Source organism: Macaca thibetana, chromosome 13, assembly GCF_024542745.1.
Source record: "Macaca thibetana thibetana isolate TM-01 chromosome 13, ASM2454274v1, whole genome shotgun sequence".
In the NCBI taxonomy this organism is placed as follows: Eukaryota; Metazoa; Chordata; class Mammalia; order Primates; family Cercopithecidae; genus Macaca; species Macaca thibetana.
In genome coordinates this window covers 34,051,066-34,071,921 of record NC_065590.1, presented here as the reverse complement: position 1 = coordinate 34,071,921, position 20,856 = coordinate 34,051,066, and the positions used below count along the sequence as shown (strand labels likewise).

The following is a 20,856-nucleotide window of genomic DNA, read 5'->3' as shown; positions in this document are numbered from 1 at the left end:
GTCCCCCACTCGGCGGCGCTTCCCCTTTTCCCAGACTGAGGGTGGTGAAAAGGAGGAGGGGGAAGAAATCAGAGGAGGAAAAGTCGGGAGGGAGGGGAGCCGGGAGGCAGGAGAGGGGGAAAATAAAGAGCCTGAGACAGAAACGAGAGGAAAAGACCATCACAGAAAGCCGGAAATCTCCGGAGAGGCCAGCAAAAGAGACACCCGCGCTCCCCACTGATTCCATCATTCCTTCCGAAGGCGCCTCTGCGGTGTCTCCGCCGTGCCAGGCCCCGGGGTTCCCAGGACGCGGAGGAGTGCTGGGTGCGGCCGCCTCGCCTCCCCGCCCCTGGCCGCCCCTCCCCACCTCGTCCAAGGGGGCCGGAACGGCGTCGGCGCGCGGGGGCTTTTCGGAGCAGTCGAGTGGAAAATAGACTTTAACCCGCTTTGTGGCGGCCGGGGCGCCCGGAGCGCTCTCCAAACCAAGGCTCCTGGCGCTCAGGCGGGCCGCTGCCAAGACCCGGCCTGGAGTCCCTGCAGAGTTGCGCGGCGCGTGGACCCCGTGGCCTTGGGGCGTCAGGAGGCCCAGCCCGGATCTGCGCGCCCGGGCGGCGCTCAGGCCGCTAGGATGGACCCCGGCAGCGGCGAGGAAGCGGAACTCTCTGTGGCTTCCTCTCCACAGTGCGCTGGCAAGGTCCAGGTCCCAGCCTCCCCACCGCTGCCCGCGCCCTCCTAGGCCTCGGAGCACCGCCTTTCTGCGGCCTGGAAGGTCGGGGTGGGAAAGTTTGCGGAATTCCGGCTCTCACGGCCAGTCGTGAGAACTGCCCCCAGGGAATTCGTCCGCAACACAGAAAAACTGGCCGGAGCAGAGTCGTCCGCGGTTCCGCGGTTGCAGGTGGAAGGTGAAGGTCGAGGGAGGTCAGGCTGCCTCTGCGTGTCCTGAGGGCCGGCGTGTTCTCTTGGGATGGGCTGTGGCTACTTGGACAGCTTCAATTTAAGCCACAGTGTCTCCGAGGCCCTGGCCTGGTCCGGCCCGCCGACACTTGAGCCCCCCGAGCCTCAGAGAAGGCGAGGAGGTGGATCGCCCAGTGCCGAGGCCCGCCGTCCTGGTCCGAGCCGGTCGCGGCGCGGTGGCTGGGCACAGGAGCTGCTTCCAGCCCCGCGAACAGCTGGAGGGTTGCAGTGGGACCGCTTCGGCGGCTTCTCCAGCGCAATGCCCCGTCTGGCCCCTTGTGAAGGCAGTGAGCGTCCCCTTTCCAGAGCTGTCCCCCGTGACATCCAGAAAACGCGAAACCTCAGGAACAAGGCCGCAGCTTCAGACCGCGGCCCAGGAGGCCGATAGTGGGTGAGTGGGAGAGTCCCGGAGAGCAGGAGAGCAAAAAGCTGGTTTTCGGGAAAACCAATATGTTGGACCCCAAACATCCACCCTCCTCTCGGATCCAAGTTCTTTGAGAACTGGAACGATATCCCAGGACGAATGGGAGAGTTAGGCTGAGCTACACACCGGGGAGGCGGGGATTGGGGTTTACCCCCAGGCCCTTCGGACGCCTTCTTCGGTTCCCGCGTGGGTTGAGACGGCGGCAGCGGCCACCAGACTCAGCTAAAGGGCGGAGTCGCGAGGAGAAGCCAGTGGCGAGGGGAGGAGGAGGCCTGAATCTCCCCGCGAAGGCTCCAGTCCGGCTTTTGCCTCCGACTGCGGGCTCCCTCCCCACCCGCAGTCCCTCGCCCCGCCCCGCCCCGCCCCCCACCTTGGGGCAGGTGAGCGGCGGCCAATGGGCGAGCGCGGGGCAGGTGCCCGCTAACTCGCGCCTCGCAGCGCTGGGCTGCTGGGGCCGGGCAGGGCAGTGCGGGGACACCGGGGGCTGGGGTCGGTCCCAGCGGGACTCCGAAAGGAGGGAGCCGGGCTCAGCCCTCGGGCCTTACCGGCAGCTCGCAGCCTCGCACGGAGCCCGCGCCTGTGCGGGCGCCTGGAGCTGCCCGCTCCGCCGCAGCTGCCGCCGCGCCTGGCTGTACGCTGTGGCCGGACCCCGCGCTCGCTCGCTCACACACCCCTCGCCGCTCCGCGCCTGGCTCGCCCGCGGGGGCCGAGCGCAAGCGGGCGGGCGTGGGAGGTGAGGGGTGCGGGCGGGTGTGCATGTGCCTGGCTGGGTGCACACCCCGCACGGCGGCGGCGCCAGGACGCGGAGCGCTCCCCAGAGCCCGGCTGCCTCGCACAGCTCCCGCGGCTGCGACCATGTTCCAGCCCGCGGCCAAGCGCGGCTTTACCATAGAGTCCTTGGTGGCCAAGGACGGCGGCACCGGCGGGGGCACTGGCGGCGGGGGCGCGGGCTCCCATCTCCTGGCGGCGGCCGCCTCTGAGGAACCGCTCCGGCCCACGGCGCTCAACTACCCTCACCCCAGCGCGGCCGAGGCGGCCTTCGTGAGTGGCTTCCCTGCCGCGGCCGCCGCGGGCGCGGGCCGCTCGCTCTACGGTGGGCCAGAGCTCGTGTTCCCCGAGGCCATGAACCACCCCGCGCTGACCGTGCATCCGGCGCACCAGCTGGGCGCCTCCCCGCTGCAGCCCCCGCACTCCTTCTTCGGCGCCCAGCACCGGGACCCTCTCCATTTCTACCCCTGGGTCCTGCGGAACCGCTTCTTCGGCCACCGCTTCCAGGGTGAGTGCCCACGCTGTGCCCGCCGAGGCGGCCGGCCGGCGCCCGCGCTGCGGCGATGCGGGGGAGGCTCGGGGGCGCGCGGGGCCGTTCAGAAGTTACTGCTGGGAAGGCTGCAGGTCCGCGGAGGTAGATTCCCAAGCAGGGAACAGCCGTGCGGGCTCTACCCGCGCCTCTGCCGCGTTGGTCTCCCTCCCAGGAAAGCAGGTGGAGACCTCCAGGCTTTTCTAGAAAATGTATCAGTTCGGACGCAAGCCCAGGCGCGTTGTTGGAGCCTCTGCTGGCCCTCGCCACGGCCTGCCCAATTGTCTCTCCCGGCTGAGCTAGTTTTAGCCCAGAGTACAACTGCTCCCGCTCTCCCTCCACCCGACTTGACCTGGCACCACGCATCGCTCGCACGTCCACCACCACCTCCCAGACTTCAGCCTTTGCTGGCGCGTCAGGGCCGGGGAAAGTCCATCCGCGTGCTCTAGTTCTGTGGGAAGCAAGGGCAGCGGGGAGGGCGAGTCGGAGAGTTAATGTTCAGCGTGGAGGGCCCGGCTGTCTTGGGATATTTCTCGGCAACCTTGGCCCGACTTCTCCAAGTCACACGTGCCTCTCTTACCCAAGGTGGGGAAGGTTTGCAGTAAGCAAACTGGCTTGCGCCGTTGCTCGTCGCCTTTGGGAGGGAGCCTACCCGGCTGCTGGAGTACCGAGGACGGTTTTCCCGGGCAGGGGGCGGGGGCAGAGGGCTTTTAAGGTCGTAGCCCGTCCGAACCCCGGAGTTTGCACCCAGCAATCGGCTTGCTAATAAAGATCTTCCAGTGGCCTTACACACACACACACACACACAGAGACACGTTTCAATTATTTGTCTTTCCCCAATAAAAGAGAGTTGCATTTGTTGGAGTTCGTTTTCTTCCTTGAAATTTGTTGGAGTTTGTTTTTCTTTTCTTTTCTTTTTCTAAATTTTATTTTAAAGAGTGGCCTTGATTTGTACAGTCATCACTTTAGTTTCCAGTTTTATTTTGTTAGTGTAGACCAGACCGCAGCCTTGTGAGAAGGGTCTATGGCTCAGAGCTAGGTAACCCGGCTTTTAGAGAAACAAATGAAAGGGACATGGCTGGAGCTTCCGCTCCGGGAGCTAATGTGACGGTCAATAGTCTATGTCTACAGTCAATTAGATGTTTGGCACAGTTATTTAGATAATAAAATGAAAATTATCTGTTGACATTGACTTTCACAGAAAACCGCTTTCCCGGGTCCCGATTTGTCAGGCAATTTTTTCAGTCCCACCTGGCCAATAGATCCTGACTTGGCAGATCCCACAAAACCAGAGAATGTAATTACTAGAATAAGAATGGTTATGGGCAGCCTTGTCTCCTCTTTGAAGATTTCAAAGACTTGCCCAAATCCAAATCCGAAAAAAACAAAAATGCCTACAATGTCATCTGCCTTGGGCAAGAGTTTCTGCCACTTAAAAATAAATGTTTACCGATAACATGAGAATGTCTTCAAAATTGAGCAATCTACCCTGGTCCTCCGTGGGCTCGATCCGAAGCCTGGGTCTCAAAACCTGGCGCCCAAGGGCCGAGTTGTAGTTGGGGCAGTATGTGAGCCCGCGGGCGGGCCGCCGCGGCCGAGGGGCTGGCGGGTTGGAGGCTGGTGGAGGGTTAGGGGTTCGGAGGAGAGGGCGGGGCCGCTCCAAAGTGCTGTGGCCTCCAGGGGTTCAGCTTGTCCGGAGGCGGCATCCTGGGCCGCACCCTCGGCTTCGAATCCAGCCCCTGACGCCCTCCGCACCGCGGTTCCCGCCTCCGGGCGCCGAGGGCCGGGGGCGCCTCGAGAAAAATCCAGCTCCAGCTCTGAGCGTCTCCAGCCAGGCGAGGCGAGGCGGATAAATCCTTCGCAAAACCCTCTTGGAAATTGCCGCCGCTTCCTGAGCCATCAGCCCCAGCGGGTACGTTATCGAGTTGCACAAACAGTTGAATTTTTCTCTGAAGAACCGAGTCTGGACGCGGAGATGGAGCCAAGTGTGGCTGCATTTTCAGACCCGGAAATCCGTTGGGTACTGAAGCACTTTTCGAACCCTGAAGCGCTGTGGCTTCGCGGTCCATCGTCGCCGCTGCAGACGGACGCGCTCCCCGGCTGCTCCACGCCCTCCAGTCCCGGCCAGGCCGCGGGGCTGGGAGCCGAGCCGTCTCGGGCCCTCCGGCGCCGCGTTTTCTAGAGAACCGGGTCTCAGCGATGCTCATTTCAGCCCCGTTTTAATGCAACAAACGAAACCCCACACGAACGAAAAGGAACATGTCTGCGCTCTGTGCGCAGCGGTCGGGCGGCGCGGTCCCGGCGCGCAGGGAAGCGGCGTCTCCGCTAACCGAGGTGGTGGAAGGGGAAAAGCGAATGCGGAATCGTCCTGGACCCCGAAGGTCGGGGCCGCTCGCGAGGCCCGAAGGGGAGGAGCCGGCGAAGACCAGGAGTGGGCCGCATTTCGGTACTGTTTCCCCGAGATCAGGAACTTTCTGGGTCTAGGAGCAACGCCGGGAGGGGGGTGTAGAGACCCAGCGCCCCGGGACCCGCAACGACAATGGGCCGGAGCTTCTAAGGTCGCCTTTGTTCTGGCAGGAGGACGGGGAATGAGGTTATCTCCGCCGCCTGTCCTGCCTCTCCTTCTCCTAGCCCTAGGGCCCTCCGCCCAGCCGTCCGGCCCCGAGCCCCCGGCCGGCGGCGGCCTCTCCAGAGAACACTGCAGCTCGAAGACTGCAGTTCGGACCCGGGTGCTTCGGATCCCCAGCTCCTACCTCCAGCCACCTCATTCCTGGGAGTTCCTAGTGCTAGTTCCCAGCCATTGCCTTGAAGGGGCCCTAAAAGAGTGACTGTAGAAAAATCGGAGGGGTAGGGAGGCCGGGGGTGGGGGGAGAGGGGTATTCATTTCCCTAGCTCCAGGGAAGGCCATACCAGTCCCTTTCCACTTTGCTAACTGTCCTAGTCCGAAACTGACAGCCCGTTCTCACAGCCCGGAATTACTGCGTCCAAACAGGCCGCACTCCAGCCCCAAGTTTGTTCTGCCCTTGTAGTCCAGGCAAGGGAAACTGAACCCTTGGTAGGGGTGGTTCAGGCCTCCTTCCCACAGGTCGGGAGGGGGGTGGGTACAGGTACTTGGGCACCTAAGGCATCACCCTTGTCTTTGCGGAAACATGTAGCAATTGATCTGTTTCTCAGGATGTTTGGTGTTGTACTGAATATCCGCTTTCTAACAGGGAAATGTCCTTATTCTTTTGGAATTAAATAACCTGTCATCACTTAGCATCTTGACTCATCCTGCAGTCTCCTGCTTCTCTGTGATGGGGTTAGAAGGACCCCTGTGTTTTTGCACTTGCATGTAAATATACCCTTTAGGAGACATGCTATCTACCACAACTGGACATGACAATGACCTGGGCCCATTTTCTCAGTAAGGTAGACCCAAAGCAACCTAGCATCCCCCTAAAATAACCAGACTTGAGGCAAAGGGGCATATATGTTGGGACAGAAGCTTGTTGCCTTCATCCTCTCATCTGGGTTTATAAAGACAAACACAGAGCACTCCACCACTCAGGTGACTGACATATACCACAGAATCGCAAAATAGTCACTAAGTGACAGACACTGGGGCAGACTGCAAACCTGCTTCCTCAGCCCCACACTGCCCTTCACACCTCTGCATCCTATTCACACACACTTACTGGGCTTTCCACACTGCAGCCTCACTTCTGACCAACCTGGGCCAGCCCAGCAGCTAAGGCCAAACCCTGCCAATGCTGGGATGAGCTAGGCTTTCTCTCTCCCTCTCTGGTTCATTTGTCCAGAGGAAACCACTACTGGGACTTCACCCAGGTTCATAACAATGTTGTTTTTTGAGGCAAGTTATTAACATCAACAAGAAGCATTTGCTTTCCACCCACCTTTCCCTGGCCTACCTCACTTGGCCCCACCCCCGAGACTTTAATCTTCCTTATTCCCCACCTGGAGCAGGCTCCATATTTTTCTGCTCTTTACTCATCTCTGCCAGACCACCTTCCCTGACCATCTGTCTATTCCACTATCCCAAGTGAAACTTCTCTTCCTTCAGTCAGATCCGAGGGCCCTAGATCTGCCCCCACTTGAATAACCAAATGGGGTGTCCCTCACCCATCTCCCTGTGATGTGGTCCCACCATTTTTGTGGCTGCACAGATCCAACCAGTTGAAATTGATAAGATGACTAGAGGTTATTAACTGACCCCTCCCAGGCACTACCCCACAATCCTAGCAACTCTTTTCCACAGAAAACTCCAGCAAAAACTTGGCCTGTTTAGGTATCCACAGCCCAGAGACTTGGAGTAAGTAAGGTCAGGCAAGTTCCACCAATAAGTTACCTGGAGAGTTTTAGCTACAGCATCTCAATTATGTGCTTTTGCTTCACTTACATAGATGTTTCCAGAGATGGGAGATGTTAACTGAATTATCCAGGTGATTGTCTTAGAGCAAAACAACAGGTCAAATCAAGTCCAACCAGTAGCCATCTCTGAAGAAATTAATTGGATCAGTCAGTCCCAAGAGCTAATTCTGTCAAAATATTCCATCTAGAGTTCTGTGTTGTTGGTGCGTCAGGAGGCTGTTATGTGCCCTTGCATGAGAATCCATGGGTGATTTTGTCAGGGCCTGTTTTGAGTCTTGTTAGCATGTGCAACCAAGCCAGAGATTGTGTGAGGGCCTAGTTGCGGGGCGCGGCGGGGGGGGGGGGGGTTCATTGAGACAGGGGCTGTGGGTAGAGGCTTGTTTTGGCATTGATAGTTTCTGACCCCATCTCCCCTACCCCAGCTTCATCCAGTCCAGTGTTATCCCTTCCTCCTGCATGTGGGAGCTGAGTCCCTATGCTGGCCAACATTTGCTAAGGGACAGTCACACTCTAAAAATCCTATACAGTAGATGGGAAAAAAAGACAGTAGGGAGGCTGGAACATATATTTACACACGCCCATGCAGAAACCAATATATCTATATCTATATATATTAGAGAGAAAGATGACATCTAGATATTTATACACATGTTTCTTTAGCAAGGGACTATTCAGGGATGAAGCAGGGATGAAGCTTTTCCCACCAGACAGTACTTGGAGTCTCCAGTGTGTGTGTTGGGGTAGGGGTTTGGGGGCTTACTCTAGAGGCTGGGTCTCTGGACAGCCAAGGCCTGGAGGAGAGAGAGGTGGAGAAAGGGGAAGAAGCAGCCTGACTTTCCACTTGCAGGTGCTGCCTGGACCACTGACCTAGCCACTGGCCTATTTATACCCTCTGCAAGACAGAGCTAGAGCCTGCTGGCAGGAGTTTTTAATGAGCTAGTAGCCTGAGCATTCAGCCGCAAGACTAGTGCAAGCAGGTGTGAAGGGATTGCTCCTTGGGTACCTTCTAGTTCTTGAATCTGTGTTTGGCAAGGGTGTGCCTGGCACACCGCTGCTCCCCTTATCACCTTCCTGACCCCCGGCCCTGCCTCTACCCTGGGTCCTCTTGGAGGGAGATGTTTTGCGACCAGTTAACTAAAAGCAAATCGTTGGGACTGGCAGCCAGGGCAGCGCCTCTGGGAAAGGACGGAGAAAGAGCCAAGGGACTTTTCTTCGCCACCCCTTGGCCTCTTCCGCTGCCCCAGGCATTGTGGATTTGGGCTAGTCGGCGCCTTGTCCGGCCTGGACCCATCTCTTGGCCTAACAGAGGGATCTGGAGTGCTGTTATTCCCCGCGTACCCCCGCGGAGTGGCTCTCTAGTGTGGGGAGGTGTCGAGGAGGGGAGTGGACTTAGGGAGGGGGCGGCCAAAGGGCAAAGGGAGAAATGGCGTGTGTGTGCGTGTCAAGGAATAGAGAGGGCAGGGCGCGTGGGAGCAGGGCGGGAGGCCGGGCTCTGCCGGGCCTCGGCTCACGGCGCCCCTTCTCTCTGTCTGTACCTGCGTGTGTTGCCGTCGGCGGCGGGGCCGCAGCCAGCGACGTGCCCCAGGACGGGCTGCTTCTGCACGGCCCCTTCGCACGCAAGCCCAAGCGGATCCGTACGGCCTTCTCGCCCTCGCAGCTGCTGCGGCTGGAGCGCGCCTTCGAGAAGAACCACTACGTGGTGGGCGCCGAGCGGAAGCAGCTGGCCGGCAGTCTCAGCCTTTCCGAGACGCAGGTAATCACCCCCGGTCGCGGCCTGCCCAGCGCCCGGAGCCCAGGGCGAGGTGAGGGTGCGCGGGTGCAGGAGAGGCCCTGAGCCCGCCCCAGCCCAGCACCACTGGGTTCCAAAAAGCCCCCCTTCCTCGCGGCGCGGCAGTCAAGCCTGTCTAATTTAGAGCCCCTTCCTGGAGACTGCGTGCAGCCTGCTGAGGCCGCAGGACTTTTGTCAAGCGCTAAGGACCTAGCAGGAGGCAGAGTAAATGCAAACTGCATCCCGAGCCCGGCTCCCAAAGCTCCTCACAGAGGGACCAGGTTCTCTGGAGGAAGCGGGTCGCCTGGGGAGAGGGCAGCGCAGGCAGCACCAAGGCCACTGGAGCTGGCCCCAGCCCTGGCATTACTGCAGCCCTTTTCCCGCCACTGTGCCGGGGCGCTCATAGTCCTGCGGGGAGCCAGTCCGCACTGGCTTTGCTGCTGTTCCGGGGCCTTGGCTGCCCACCAGCCAAGGGAGGGTCTGGGGAGAAAGCCCAGGTGTCCTCAGACTACCAACAGAGGGGCTTAGCCAGGGAGGGGCCAGCCCCTGCTTGGGGCCCGAGGGTTCCTCTGATCCGGCCCAGGCCGTCTGGTAGGGCTGTGGAAGCCACGGTGTGCGTGCGCAGAGCATCTGAGGGGCCTGGGCATGGTGGGAAATAGACCCCGGGTACTCAGGGGCTGCTCTGAATCACTGGAAAGGCTGTCGCATGGGAGAAGGAATAAACCCCAATGGCGTCTGGGCTTGAACTGAGTGAAATTAACAATTACCGTGTAGTGTTTTTGTAAATGATCATTAATTTAAGGGAAAAAATTAAAGAATTAGATGAAAGTTATAGGGAGGTGGATTTGGGTTCATTGTAAGTAGACTTTGCCATAAATAAATGCTGCCTAGGGATCACTGCGTAAGCTCCTGGTCCACCCGGGTCCGACGTGTTGGAGTGGGGCTCAGCGACCCTCAGCCTAGCTGCTGCCCTGGAGCTGGATTTCAGTCTCTGGATGGGCCTTGCGTGCCTGCCGGCTCCCAGAGTTGCGAGAGGCCAGCTCCACGGTCCCCCAGCTACCTCCCGGCTGACTTTTCACCTTCCGCTCCCCTTTTCCTCGTGGTCTCGCCCCTACTACACCATCGTCCCCTCCCAAGTCCCGGGCAGTGAGAAGATGCCCGGCATGGGGGGCAGCCGGAGCCTCCCTTTAGCAGCCAGAGTAGGAAGGGGGCTTAGTGAGGGAGCCTAGACCCAAACTTCATCCCCAGCTTTCTTCGGCGGACCTCACCCTCTCCTCCTTTGGTGGCATTATTGGCATCTATTGTCATATCTGTCTGATGCCCCACTTAACAATCTACAAATCGCTCATGGGTCAGAGGCAGGACCCGTGCGTTTTCAGACATGCTTGCTGGGCTGTTCTAACTGCAGGGGAAAAGCTTACAAAACAAGAGTTAATTTAAAAACGTTTCAAAGAAAGATATGTTTTAAAAATATAAGTTAATAAAATAACACTCCCTTTTCCCTTCTGGCAGTGTTTTAAAATTATTGTTTGAAACAAGGTGTTAGTTTAAGAATGGTGTTTATAATTAACCTCATTTAAAAAGTAATATTTATTAAATTTTAATTGCAGAAGTGTAAGAAAACAAAAATGGTTTTTAATCCTACCACCCACAGATTAACACTTGTTGAAATAATGTCATTGTTTTTAAACTTTCAATTTTTTAGCTCAGTGAGAGCATTTTTAATTAACTCTCTTTCAAACTGAACCTAGATGCCTGTCAATATTTGCTCCTAACAATGCCAGTTAGTAGACGGACTGATTGTTTCTTTCATTTTTATTATGAGACATTTCAAACATATATTTAAAACAAAACCAGATAGAATAACATAAATGTATCCAGCTTCATTAACTATCAAAACTTAGGGTTAATCTTCTTCCCGTCTGTAAATGAGCTGCTTTTTGCATATGGTACAACAAAAAGAATGAGGGGAGGTTTTAGCCTGAGGAATCTCCCGTGGCAGCCTGTCCTTCCAGGTGAAGACCCTGAGATGGAGAGATGGATTGGGCAGAGCTTCCCAGGTGGGCAAACACGATTTTAAATACCTGCCTCCCTGCTAACTTAACTGTGTAACCCTGGGCAAGTCACTTAACCTCTCTGAGCTCTGGTTTCCTCATCGAGAAAATAGGTTGTTTAATGACTAAAGTACCTCATATGAGCTCAAATAATATTAATCCCCGTCTCTAGTCCCTTCCCTTTAAGGTAGTATGTTGGATTAGAAGCATAAGAAGATACAAACCTGGGTGTCCTCTTAGTCCAGTGTTTTTCCTGCCTTATGCAGTTTCCATCATCAACATTGCCTTTCTGTTGCCCTCATAACTTATCATTTGGAGCCAGGCTATATAATTAACTACTTCTCTATCCACCTCTTGGTACTTACCAGGCAAGCTTACCTGTCATTTCCAGCTATGAGCTATTTGTCAGGCATCAGTCACCCCCATCAACCCCCCTGCCATGCATTTCTACTGTTAATATCTGTATCTGTCTCTCAGAGCTCTCTAATTTGTCCCTCCCCGTGGCTGTTTTACATCTAGCCATCTACTTCTGTCTGCTCTCATTAAACTGCCTCCCCAAAACTGGCTAATTTATACTTCCGATTTTTCTATTAATTATATGTTCTTCCTAACAATAAGAACTAATTACCCATTTGTTCATTATCTTTGTCATCTATCTTACCTTCCGTGTGTCCACCATTCATCTCAAACTTCATCTCCATCGAGCTATTTAGCAACTGACAAACAGTATATCCATATGTCTGGTAATGGTTATCTATTATCTTATTAGCTCTGGCTTTGTCTTCTCTCTGGGTCTGGGCCTCGGTTTCTGTAATTGTGAGATTGAATGACACAAATTCCAGGGTTTTTTCTAGCCCTGAGTTTCTGTGGCTCCTCTACATTCTACTTCTCTGTGTTTCTGTACACTCCCTCCTCCACATTCTCAGAGCTCACCACACAACCCCTGCCTATCATGATTTGCATCGAACTTTGTTGTTATTACTTAATTATCTGCCATGTCCAAACATCAATCTGTAGACCAGCAGCATGCATCTCTCAGGGAGATCTTAAAATACAGATTCCTGGGCCTCACCCAGGAGATTCTCTTAGGAAGTCCAGGATAGGGTACAGGAAAAAGTTTAAAAACAGTTCTTTGGGTGATCGTGATGAGTAACAGGCCTGAGCATCTTAGCTCTGGGAGGCAGAGGCCAAGCCTGTCTATTTCTCACAGGACCCAGCTCAGTGCCCGGGATGGAGTAGATGCTCAATAAACATGTATTGAATTAATGAGCACATTTCTCTTTGCCCATACAAATACACACTGACTTTATCAATCATTCCCCTTGCTCTCTGCTGTCACTGCTGCCTCCCTGTCCCTCTCCTTCTATCTTTCCCTTGTACTTTCACAGCTGATTGTTGATTTAAATTACGCATATACCAGTTTGTGGATAAAACTTCTTGGAGGGTTACTCAGATCAGTATGTGTGTGAGCTCTTAATCCAGAGCTCAGAGGTCCGTGCACTCCCAAAACTTCAGCCGGGTGCTGGGAGGTGGGCAACCTGGGTGACTATGTATGTTTAATGGGAGTGGGGTATTCGTGCTGGGATGGCCAGTGCCTCAATCTAGGAGGTGAGGGAAGAGCCCTGGGCAAGGGCTAGTTCTCCCTTCAGGTTCTAATGACTTGTTCCTCACTGCTTCGGTGCCACCCTGGAGTATGACCAAGAAGGTACCAGTCTAAGCTTCAGTCCTGGTGGCTGGTTGGGCAGACCTGGGCCTGGGTCATTGCAGAGGCTCAAGTTTAATGAGTGTGTGTAATGGGTGTGTGCAACATGTGCCTGCCCACCATGTGGGGCACCAGCGGGCTTCATGTGATTGATGCCCAAAGGTCAGATGATAGCATAGGTACACACTGGATGCCATTAGGCAGTCACATGACATGGAGTGCAGCTTGCATGCTTCAGTGTGTGTTCCTGTGTGTCGGGGGTAGGGGTAAGTTAGTTTTAGGGGAAGTGAGAGAAAGCACCTGGTTGCTCCAGGTTGATCAACTGGTCAGTGTTTCCAGCTACTCCTTCTGCTCTGAAGAGATCAGCAGGTGATTCTTGACATTGTCTGGGTTAGAGTTTAGCTGAGCGGTGAGGGCAAAGGGTACAGAAACGTGGTCTGTGGCTCTGAAGATTGCTCACTGAGTGATGAAGCCTAAGTGCCAAGCTTGCACACTTGTGAAGCATGCACAGGATGAATGACTAGGGTCCCCTTGATGTCACAGCTGTGGGCTGAGGGGTATCAGGATAGAAATGCTTGAGAAGATGGCTCTGGGAGGCCTCAGACCTGGAAGGCTTGGGGGAATGCTTAGGATCCTACGTTGGAGGGAAAGAAGGGGAGGGTTTGAGGCAGGCAGATGAAGATAGAGCAGGAGCTGTCCAGACCAGCCACCATCTTGGAGTCCAAGGCAGGGAGATCTTGGGAGGCAGGAGTTACGGTCACCTGCCTATGGCTTTTTCCCCTCAGAGGCATGGAAAGGAGGATTTGGAGGGTCCTTTCCTGCTCTGGAATGTTCTGCCCTTAGAGGGATGGATAAGAGGGGGATATCCAAGTGACCTGAATTTTAGGAAGAAATCAAGAGACATTTGTTCCTAGCTCACGGTGTGTCCATATCTCTTGTCTAAGTCTTGGCTTTTCTTCAAGAACTTCTGCATCTCATGTTCTAGGAGTCCTGTGTGGGAGGATGAGGGGGAGATAAAGGAGATTAGAGTGGTTCTGTGAGGAGCTGGGACTGGGGACATGTCCTGAGGTAAATCTTATGATGTCTCCCTGAGAGAGAGAGAGGAAGGGTCCAGGCTGGGCTGAAAGAGGAGGAGACAGGGAGGCTTAGGGATATTATGGTTATGGTTGGTGGGGAGCTGGAGGTGACCTCAGCTTACTGGGGTGAAGGTTGAACTTAGCATGGCATTGGGCTTGACCTCGAGAGTGGGAACAGCCCACATGATCAAATGATAGGAAATGGGTCCCCAGGGAAGAGAGTAGGCTGAGGGGCGACTTGATTGATGTCTCCAGGCTCCTGTCCATTCTGGGATATTTGAAATCTTTGACGACAGGACACTTATTCACCTGAAAGTGTGCAGGGGCCTGGAGCCACAGACCTTTCCATTTGCAGGAGTGGTGAAAAAGAAGGGATCCAGACCTCGTTCATTCAAAATAGATTATTCCAAAGTAAAGTCTGATTAGTTCTGAAATATTGGCTGGAGCTGTATATTTGCTTGTTTGTTAGTTCATTTTTCCCTTTGTTCTTGCATGCATGTCTTCATTCATTAATGCATACATTGATCAATCCTCTAGCAAATTGATTCATTCATCCATAGCAGTTTCACCTTCTTCATTCTGCCTGACTCAAGCCAACCCTTCTTCCGCCCAGCAGCAGGTCTCCCTCCTCCAACTTCCCCTAAAAGTGGCCAATCCAATTTACCATGTGGAATATTAAAAACTGGCCCTCTTGCAAAAGTGTCCACAAAACTAAGAAAAAGATCCCGTCTCTCTATCACTGAGCACTTCTCAAACCCTTTGCTGATTAGAATTCTGCCCCTCTTCTATTCATTTTCTCCTGTTTTCCAGGTCTGGCCCAGGTACCTCTTGCCTAGAGCATAGGCCTGTCCAGCCAGATGACTATACATGGAACATGTCCTCTGGGCAGGGCACTGGGACTAACATACCGCTTTGGTTCTCCAGTCTCATAGTGTGGTGAGGAGACAGATGTAAATAAGTAAATTAGTGCACAGTGGGGGTCACTGTTACTGAGACTGGGAAGAGGTACTAAGGAACTACAGGCAGGTGATGGGGCAGGCCCATCAAGGAACATCAGGTCAGTGTCTTGAAGGCTAAGGAGAGTATTCCAGGTTAGGTAACTCAGGAGAACAGAGACTTTTGGAAGGATCTGGCCTCTGAGAAACTGAGACGTTCAGTGAAGTGAGGACTTGGGAGACCACAAGGGACCTCTTGCTACAGTAGAGAGGTCAGAGTGGGCAAGGGGTCCTCCAGCCAACATTCCAACTGTACCTTGGGGCTTAGAGAGGGGTGAGTAGTGTGTTTGTGTTGGGGATGGGGAGGCATGTGCAGGACAGATCCAGCCTCCAAGCCACACCGTATGATCCAGCTCCTTTCCAGGGCCTGTGTTCTCTAGGGAAAGGGGGTCTGGAGGATCTAGAGTTGCCTGTAGGTTGGAGAGGTCATGAAATGTCACTCTCATCTCCTAATACCCTCAGAGCCCAGTTCCTTTTCTTTTACCCAGTAAAAAATAACTACCATTATCAATAATCTATTAAGGAAAATTCAGAAAAGTAGAAAGAAGAAAGAAACATCACCCACACTTTGGGTACATTTCCTTCTAGTCTTTTTTCCCCATGTGTAGATTTTGTTTTTCTATGGTTATGATCACACTGTGCCAGCCCTGTGCATCCTGGCGTTTCCACTAATGCTATGAAGTCATAAGCACCACCCTGTTATTGCAGTCTTTGTAAACAGCATCTGGACACTCAGCCCAAGGCTGTTCTCCGGAAGATGGCCAGGCTGCACAGGGAGAGGGTTTATGTCCCTGCTTCTAGAGAGATGCCTACTTGACCCCAGTATTTTTCATGGAGAAAATACTCAGAATCACCTTTCACTTGGGTGCCCTAGGAAGCTGCCTCTGGCCTATCCTGTGCCTGAAGTCGCCATCCAAAGCTTTCCTTCTTTGAGCCAGTGTTGCTAGACAAGGGCAGCATGCTGGGCCCATCCCACTACAGGCCAATGTGACCGTCAGTCTCCTTCCTGAAGGACACTTGGAAATGCGTGTGGAAGGAGAAAGGTACAGAAAAGGGCCCTTGGTCCCTGGTACTGCCTGCATCACCTGATGGTCACCTTCGGCCAGCCCACTTGGGCTTCTCAGGAATGACGCCCCGGCCCTGCATCCGGCCCTGAGTCACGCACAGGAGGCAGGGTGAGCTCACCCACCCACTGGCTGGCACAGTCACAGCAGGCTCCAGGGTGGGGGGCAGGGGCGAGGCTGCTGCCAAATGGTTGTGCTGAGAACCACCCAGGGTCCAGGTGGCCCTGCGCCCAAAGATAGGTGGGCTTGGAGTCCAGCAGCCTGTGCCCAGAGCCTCCGCCATCCTCCACGGCCGGCCTAGGTGAGATGTCCAGGCTATGGGTTTGGAAATGAGGGGAGAATCCCCTTGCCCTCACTCCATCCGTCGAGGCTGGGCACCAACCCTTCCTGGGCCAGCTTTCCAGACCCTGGCTGGCTGCTCTGCAAGCACTCAGTGCCAGCTACCCCCATCCCCATGCCAGTGCTCTAAAATCAGTGCTCTCAAACCAGGGCAGATAGCACAGTGGAAGTCCCGGCAAGAAGAGACTGTGAGGGGAGGTCCTGGGGTAGGTGGGACAGAGAGGACTGCCTGGGAAGTGTGTAGGGGCAGCACCTCCTGGGCATGAAACCATCTGCAGGGCACAGAGGCCAGGTCTGCCTCTGGATGCACTGCTTGGCCTTGTGGCTAAGGCCTGTGCTTTACCCAGTTCTCTGGGAGCAGGGGCTGGACCTAGCAGTCTTTCTGAGGCCTGCCCTCAGCCCTGCCCAGGGTTCAAGGATCTCCCCTCAGCATCATTGCTGCTGCCAAAACTAAGAGGCTACCCACCATTCCTCACCCGCAACTCTGCCACGCAGCACCGTCTGCACAGCTGCAGTTGGCCACACCTACTTGCTTTTGAATGTGCTGTCATTTCCTGGAAACCATCCGGGCCTTGTAGCCTGCCCTCTGCACCTCCTCCCCCAGGGGCCCTCTGGAGCAAGAATCCAAGAGGTGCCCTGGCACTGCAAGAGTCCCCAGAACATTTCTTCTATGCATGAAGGACCGAAGCCCCGAGGGGGAAGGGACTTAGCTGAGAATCAGTACCTAGGATCCTCCTGCCAACACTGAAGACGGTGTGGGTCTGGCCCGACTCTGCAAAGCCAAGTAAAGAACCACGGAGTCAGGGAGAGTTGACAGATGAAGTCTTTCTCCACAGCCCACAAGCACTAAGGCCAGTGCAGGAGCCAGGACAAGCCTCCCAGATTATGCATGAGAGGACATTAAGGGCTGTGTCCTGGACACTGAACAGATACTGGAGGAGGAGGGAAAAGAGGCTTCCTGGAGGACGTGGCTTAGAACCATAGACCTGTCCTCTGCCTCATGCCTCCTCCAGCATGGAGGATGGTTGTCCAGTTTCTGTTCGAACCCCACCCCGTACCTTGCCAGGGCTCTCACTGCCAGACACAGAAGAGGGGGCTCCCTGGGTTCAAAGTGGAGCTCGCTTCTGTCCCCTGGGCTTCTCCTGACTGTTCCTTGTGTGACCTGTTCCCGCATCTGGATGGGCTGCAGGAGCCAGTGCTGTGGGGACAGAAGGTCTGGAGCTGCCCGTGAAGGGCAGCACACTGTCCTCAGACCCGCCTCCTCCCTGTCCTTGTCTGTCCAAGGAGAATGAGGCCTCACTACCCTGAGGAGCTGGCACCTGAGGGACAAGGCCCCCCACCTGCCCAGCTCCAGCCTCTACAGCTCCACTTCTGAGGAGGGGTGGGAGAGAGCTACATGAGGTTGCTAAGAAAGCCTCCCCTGAAGAAGGAGACCACGCAGTGTGTGAGGCTGGAGTCTCTAGCAGCGGGTTCTGTGCCCCCAGGGGTGGTCTGGCTGTCCAGGCCCTGCTCTTGGTATAAACGCCACCTCCTGGTTATGAAGCCATGCCCACTCTGCCTCTGTGTATGGAAAAGAGCATGGGGCTGGCCCGTGGGGTACTGTCCACTTTAGGCCCTGTGGGAGCTCATGGGAACCCACGCAGTGGGTCATAGGCTCCCTCATTTACTACTCACATCCACTCTGTGAAGAAGCGATTATGATCTCTCCTCTAGAAACTCGTGGAGTCCCAGGTCTGCCAGCTTCCAGAGCCTGCGCTCCTCCCCCTTGGCTTGGCTTTGCTGGGGCTAGAGGAGCTGGGATGCGCAGCAGCTCTGTGACCCTTTATTTGAGAGGAACAGGAAAAACATCCTCCTCTCTGGCCCACTGTGTCCTCTTCCTGCCCCGCCATCCCCTTCTGTGAATGTTAGACCCATGGGGGCAGCTGGCCAGAGGGGACCCCGACCTGGGGGCCCTAACCCTATGTAGCCTTGGTCTTCCCATCAGGCTCTCAGCTCGGCCTGAGTGTTGAGGCCCCAGTGGCTGCTCTGGGGGCCTCCTGAGTTTCTCATCCGTGCCCCTCCCTCCCTGGCCCAGGTGAAGGTGTGGTTCCAGAACCGGAGGACAAAGTACAAACGGCAGAAGCTGGAGGAGGAAGGGCCTGAGTCCGAGCAGAAGAAGAAGGGCTCCCATCACATCAACCGGTGGCGCATCGCCACGAAGCAGGCCAATGGGGAGGACATCGATGTCACCTCCAATGACTAGGGTGGGCCACCACAAACCCACGAGGGCAGAGTGCTGCTTGCTGCTGGCCAGGCCCCTGCGTGGGCCCAAGCTGGACTCTGGCCACTCCCTGGCCAGGCTTCGGGGAGGCCTGGAGTCATGGCCCCACAGGGCTTGAAGTCCGGGGCTGCCATTGACAGAGGGACAAGCAATGGGCTGGCTGAGGCCTGGGACCACTTGGCCTTCTCCTCGGAGAGCCTGCCTGCCTGGGCGGGCCCGCCCGCCACCGCAGCCTCCCAGCTGCTCTCCGTGTCTCCAATCTCCCTTTTGTTTTGATGCGTTTCTGTTTTAACTTATTTTCCAGGCACCACTGTAGTTTAGTGATCCCCAGTGTCTCCCTTCCCTATGGGAATAATAAAAGTCTCTCTCTTAATGACACGGGCATCCAGCTCCAGCCCCAGAGCCTGGGGTGGTAGATTCCGGCTCTGAGGGCCAGTGGGGGCTGGTAGAGCAAATGCGTTCAGGGCCTGGGAGCCTGGGTGGGGTACTGGTGGAGGGGGGCAAGGGTAATTCATTAACTCTTCTCTTTTGTTGGGAGACCCTGGTCTCTACCTCCAGCTCCACAGCAAGAGAAACAGGCTAGACATAGGGAAGGGCCACCCTGTATCTTGAGGGAGGACGGGCCCAGGTCTTTCTTAACATATTGAGGGGTGGGAATCAGGCCCAGGTAATTCAGTGGGAGACAGTGCTTCCCTCTGCCTAGAGACTCTGGTGGCTTCTCCAGTTGAGGAGAAACCAGAGGAAGGGAGGATTGTGGTCTGGGGGAGGGAACACCACTCACAAAGGCTGACGGTTCCAGACCAAAGTCGTGGGCCCACCAGGATGCTCACCTGTCCTGGGGGAACCCCTGGGCAGGTTAAGACTACAGAGATAGGACTTAAGGCTGAGCCTGCATCCAGTCCCCAGTGACTCACGGCCTCCTCAGCCCAAGAAAGAGCAACGCGCTGGGACCCGCTGAGCTCTTATGTTCACCTGCCCTTTTGTTTGTCCCACTTGTCAGGATGAAGGTTTCCTGACAAGCATATCTGCATTCCTAAGTCTTTCCCTTACGACATCTAGACCCCTCTTTCTTCTTCACCTCCCATGTGCTCATGAAACCTCTGCTCATTGGCCTCCATGCCACCATTCTGCTGGTGCTGACAGTCACCAACTACAGTCGCTGGCCACTCCCTTGTGGCCAAACTCAACCACTTCCTGTCTGGGTTCACCTGCTCCCCGATCTGCTGGCCATGCCCTCCTGGATTCTCCCACCCTGCTCTGCCTTCATTTCGGTAGCTCTGACTCCTCCTCCAGCCTGAGCTCATTCAGTGTCATCCATGCCTTGTCACCTCTGGCCACCCCCAGGTCAGTCCTTGCTCTCCCTGCCTCCTCATTGTGCCCTCTGCCTCGGGGGCTCACATCCACTTCCAGGACTTCTCTTTGGCTCCCTGGTCTGTGTCTTTAGCTGACCTCTGCTGAGCTGCAGACCCATCAAGCCAGCTGCCTGGTCCACCCCCTGCCCCTCAGCACCTCAAAGCCAATACATCCACAGCAGGACCCACCTCCCATCTGTGCTTCTCCAGGATCGCCCTCCTCGGCAAAAAGCATTAGCCACGTACACAGTTGCCCAAGCTACAGGAAACCTGGGAATCTTCCTCAAGCTTCCTCTCCTCTTCCCCAGCCCCATCCATTCCCATCTAGTGGGTTGAGTCTAGACTGGCTTCCCAACCACACCTCCCTAGTGCAGCCCCCCCGCTGCCCCCCTGCCCAGCTCGTGCCACTGGCCTGGCCTGGGCCCTGCTCCTCTAGGGAGGTTTCTGTGAATGTCAAGGATGAGGCCCATTTCAAAGGAGGCCCTCCATGCTGCAGCTAGATTTCTCTTCCTTGCACCCAAACAGGGCAGAGTCACCCCCTTCTGAGCCCCTCTGCCCCATCTTCTTGCCTTGCTCCTGGTACCCTTTGCTTCAGCATCCCCATCCCTGTCCCTGAGGGAGCCACAGGTTTTCCCTGTGCTGTGCCTTCGCTCATGCTGTTCTTCCCACCTGGAATGTCGGGTGCTTGATCAGTGTTGAACTCACTGGAAAGATGTCAGAGGCCCAGCCTTGCTGCCTGGGCCACATGCAGGGATCCAAGCACATAAGGTCGTTCTGCTGGGAGCACAGACCCAGATCCCACTCGCACTCTCAGTGTCTCCCCCGCCGCCTCTGCCCACCTCACTTGTGTCCAGTCAATGCTAGAAACCAAAGGGCTTTGTCCCATCCCAACACCCCTCTCCCTCCATCAGTCAGGAATGCATTCTGCGAGTCTTGAAAGTCCTAATCCAGATTAACCCACGTGGCGACCCTCACTGCCAAGCAGGTGGGATCACTTCTGGGAGCACAGATGCCCAGGTGTGGAAGGAAGGCGGGAGGAAGAGTCATCCTTTTGGCCCCAGTGGGGGACAGAGACGGGGTGAGCTGTTCCTCTCAAGATCCTGCCTCACTTGGTACGGGGAGGGGGTCCAGGAAGATCACAGCAGAGCACCCCCTGTCATCCGAATAAAGGGTTGGAAGGGATCCAAGGAAACCTGCCAATCTCCCGAGGCCAGGCCTGCG

At 55.6% G+C, this 20,856-nt stretch overlaps 1 protein-coding gene across 1 annotated transcript; it reads left to right on the top strand.

Annotated features, from left to right (window-relative positions):
* Positions 1-1,740: 1,740 nt before the first annotated feature.
* Positions 1,741-20,767, top strand: EMX1 (empty spiracles homeobox 1). The gene is made up of 3 exons (XM_050754510.1): positions 1,741-2,633; positions 8,594-8,778; positions 18,098-20,767. Exons 1-3 carry the CDS (start codon positions 2,114-2,116, stop codon positions 18,263-18,265), a joined length of 873 nt encoding a protein of 290 aa, XP_050610467.1. The 5' UTR covers positions 1,741-2,113; the 3' UTR covers positions 18,266-20,767.
* The last annotated feature ends 89 nt before the right edge of the window (positions 20,768-20,856 follow it).